General features: G+C 40.0%; 1 protein-coding gene across 1 annotated transcript in view; it reads right to left on the bottom strand.

Annotated features, from left to right (window-relative positions):
• Positions 1-464: 464 nt before the first annotated feature.
• TMEM57 (transmembrane protein 57) overlaps positions 465-3,831 on the bottom strand; it is a 29,430-nt gene continuing 26,063 nt past the window's right edge. Inside the window, exons 8-10 of the mRNA XM_017830996.1 lie at positions 3,700-3,737; positions 2,714-2,888; positions 465-1,679 (exon numbers count right to left, since the gene is read on the bottom strand). Coding sequence (XP_017686485.1) covers positions 1,477-1,679; positions 2,714-2,888; positions 3,700-3,737 — 416 coding nt within the window. The 3' untranslated portion in view covers positions 465-1,476. The remainder of the gene's footprint in view (positions 1,680-2,713; positions 2,889-3,699; positions 3,738-3,831) is intronic.

The following is a 3,831-nucleotide window of genomic DNA, read 5'->3' as shown; positions in this document are numbered from 1 at the left end:
TTTTTTTTTTTTTTTTTTTTCCCCCATGAGGCAACATGCCAATTAACACCATAATTTAAAAAAAACCAAAAAAAATCAAATCTTTTCTTTTCAGAAGAACTTTGTCCTTCCAGAGTCCACTGCATGTTTGCAAAATCCTAATGTTGGGTTTGTTTTTCTGCTGGTTTCCCCACACAATTTGGCTTCCCACCTCTCCAATCCCCCCCCACCCTCCAAAGCTCTGAAACACTTCAGAAGTTGCCAGTGCAAACACTTTCTATCAACGTATAATATACATTTTTTTTAACTTAAACCTTTGTGCAATTTATGAGTTTCCTTCAAAACTCACTAGGACAAAAAAAAAACCAACAAAAAAACCCCCAAAAAATCCAAAACAACAACTCCTTGGCACGACAGCTGAAAAACATTCAGCTCCTTTTAAACTGTCAAACACAAGGTGATAGAAAGTGTAAATCACAGTTGAATAAAATAAAAAAAAACCCCCAGAACTGCAGGTTTTATTAGCCAGCTTTACAGTCTCTTGTATACAGTACATTGCACAGCTCCACCTTCACGTTAACGCTTCTGGATTAATATTGTGCCTTCCATGATGCAGAATAATCAAGGCAAGTTACAGAACACTGCTGAGTTTATATCAAAATAAACAGAAGATGTAACCTTGGTTTATAATGAACATCCAAATTACCATGTACAATTTGCAGTAGACTCTGTAATGAGCTTGATATATAAGATAGATGACAGTGAAGGGGGAAAAAATAGTTTAAACTATCAAGTTTCCTCTTGAAATGTCTTTTCCCAAGGCACTGTGAACAAGACTGTTAGCAATTCTCAATGACTAAAAACACCAATGGGAATATAAATATTTCACACAACAACCACCGTCACATCATCATCTATTCTCTTACTCTTCCCCTTAAACAACGCCCCTGAAATTTGTTTGGTCCTTTGAGGGGGGTAAAAATCAAATTATCTTCTGCAACATCACGTATTTGCATTTAATACATCTATAAATCAAAGCTTTGTTAGATTATTTAACCCTTTCGCTGTAAAAACTAAAGATTTTTTTTTCCTCACTATTTCTGAACGAATCTGCAAATTCATTTTTGATTATTAAACCAAAAAAAAAAAAAAAAAGAGAAGAAAGGGTTCAAAATCAAGCAAAGCCCTGTATTTTTTTCAAGAGGAAACCATGCAAGAGTACATAAAAAGGCAAAATTGGCTACTTGAAAACCAAGAATTGTTTTTAATGCATTGGCCAAGGAAAATAAATTGCAAAGTTCTGTGAGGTTTTCTAAAAATTTACAAGAAAAACTGATGGGCAGTTCTAGTCAATCCAGATGTTCTTTTATCCTGTTTTAAATGACAACAAATACAGTCTCACACAATACAATTTCATCTTGACTGCAAGAGACACTCCTGTGTGATGCCTTCAGCATGACAAAAAAAAATCACTGGGCAAAAAAGAAAACTTGGCATTCATTTCTTCAAGGGCTGATAAACAGAGGCATTGGGATCGAGTCCGGAAGGGCTGGTCTCCACAAATTTGGAAGAGTAATGTGGGGAAACAGGACTCAGAGTGCTGGTGGCTGCAGTGTATGTTATGCTGGGCATTACTGCCATAACTTCTGCAATCTTCTGTTTTAGGTCCTTGATTTCCTGATCTTTTTGAATGATTTGCCCTGAAAACAGCAAATGACATCACTTAGAACCAGCGGCGGTTTTCACCCCCCCCACACACACACCAAAAGTGTTCAGTGGTCGAGCTGGTGAAGTTCTTGGTCATGGCATCAAAGCACAGCCTGTGTAGCTCCTGGTTGTGCTGAGGAGCTGTGTTTAATTATCCCTCATTGCCCCACGACATAACTGAACACAGCTCTGCCATTATAATCTCGCATTGTTTGGATTCACGGCTGCACCGGATCCAAAGATTATTTCCATGCCTCGACAATTTTCTGCACTTTCCCATTCACATTTTTCCAAAGTCCTCACAAAAGCACAAGTATTTGCTTATTGAACGTGTTATTTATTTTCAAAACTGTCCGATTCCCGTCATTTTTCTAAACCCCCCTTTCGTGCATGCTCTCAACATCACTGCAGCAATTTATGAAACCAGGGAAAGAATAACAGCACTGAAACGAAACAAAACAATTTCTCACTCTAATCAAATTTCCCTGCAATCAAACAAAACTTCTACAGGGAAATTAAACGGCTGTTAAATCAAAAGGTTATTTAATTTTGCTCCAAGGTTTGCCCAGCTGCACCAAGGCCGGGCTGGGCAGGGTTTTATGCTGGTTTCCTGCTCCCCCTGGCGGCATCACCACGTTTAAAACAGGTTATTCCCCCCTCCAATTTAGGTTTTATGTACTTCACGAGTCATAAAATATTATTATTAGGATTCAAAGACAACAACTTAATAGATGGTAACTATTATTTTAGCTCTTAAAAGAGAGAGCTCTTCTAGCTCTTTAAGAGACCTCCAGCTTTACGTAATGGTTTATAAAAATGTAGAAAACAATAATAAATTAACTCAAAACACCCATCTTTACATTTGTTGTCAGTTTGATAGCTGGGGGGAAGGAGGTCAGGTGGCTTAGGCTCACCCCCCCAAAGCTGTGGAAGCTGAAATGCTCAGTGGGGGCCACATCCCACCCACCCCGAAACACTTCCATGATTTTTCTCTGCTCTCGTGTTGGATTTAACCCTCCATCGTTACCTTGGGCAATCTCAAGCTGCCTTTTTGCATCTCCTAATGCAGAGAACAGATCCAGCTTGATCCTGGTCTCTGCACTCAGGCTGTTCTCTAAGTGCTGTGTTTTATCCTGCATGGCTGAAAGTGCTGACATTAACACCTCCGTATCCTTCTCGTTTTCCTTGTACTTCCTCAGCTCCTGCAGGAATAATCAGGACAAATGTTATCCTCGCTCCCTTTACACATGGGATAGGCTGAGAAGCCTTCTGCCTTCCCCACAGTGGGCCTGGCATTAATAGTGTAAAATTAAAATGCTGGTTAATTAAGGACACTGTAATATTACCTCCAGTAATTACACGTGGCCATCAAACAAGTGATTAAAGCCATAATGAACGAGGCATAATTACAGTGCAGTGAGCACCAGTTACTCTGTTCCTCAGCCCTCCATCAGTCACAGGAAGACCCTCCACCCAAAACCCCCAAAAAAATCACTTCCAAGTGCCAGCTGAGCCTGCCACACAGCCCTCTCAGCCAAGGGATGTGGGATGTGGAAACACTTCCCACAAGCAAAATGGCTGGAATCACAGACTCAGAAAGGCTGGAAAAGACATTTAATAACACCCAGTCCAGCTGTCAACCCAGCACCACCACGTTCACCATGTCCCCAAGTGCCACATCCACGTGGTTTTTGAGCATTTCCAGGGATGGTGACTCTACTATACACAGAAATGTTCTATATGAATGTTCTAAATGAAGAAACAATAATGCAAAGGGGAAAATATTAATGCCTGCAACAAAAGGCTTCTCTAATAGTTTGAGGGTGCTAATAAGATTTAAAAGCTTAATTATAGCTGGTTTTAATTGTTTGAAAGCCACGCTCGTCCTCTCCACGGATAAACCACCCTTGTTTTCAAGGGTTTGGTAAACACAGGAACAACAAGGCTGCATATGTTGTTTGGAAACAAGTTCACGATAACACCAGGTGGATTTTGAAGAGACATTAAAAATACATATTCATGCAAATTGTCAGTTGACAGTCCGAGGACATCTTTAGGAACAGACATTTGAAAGGAATAAGGTCAACCCCAACTCACACATCTGAGCTCTTACACTCTTAACATGCCAGACACTGTCTCTGCTAC

The sequence above is a fragment of the Lepidothrix coronata genome, unplaced genomic scaffold (genome assembly GCF_001604755.1).
Source record: "Lepidothrix coronata isolate B3197 unplaced genomic scaffold, Lepidothrix_coronata-1.0 Scaffold187, whole genome shotgun sequence".
In the NCBI taxonomy this organism is placed as follows: Eukaryota; Metazoa; Chordata; class Aves; order Passeriformes; family Pipridae; genus Lepidothrix; species Lepidothrix coronata.
The sequence above is the reverse complement of the archived record's forward strand: the minus strand, read 5'-3'. Positions and strand labels throughout refer to the sequence as shown.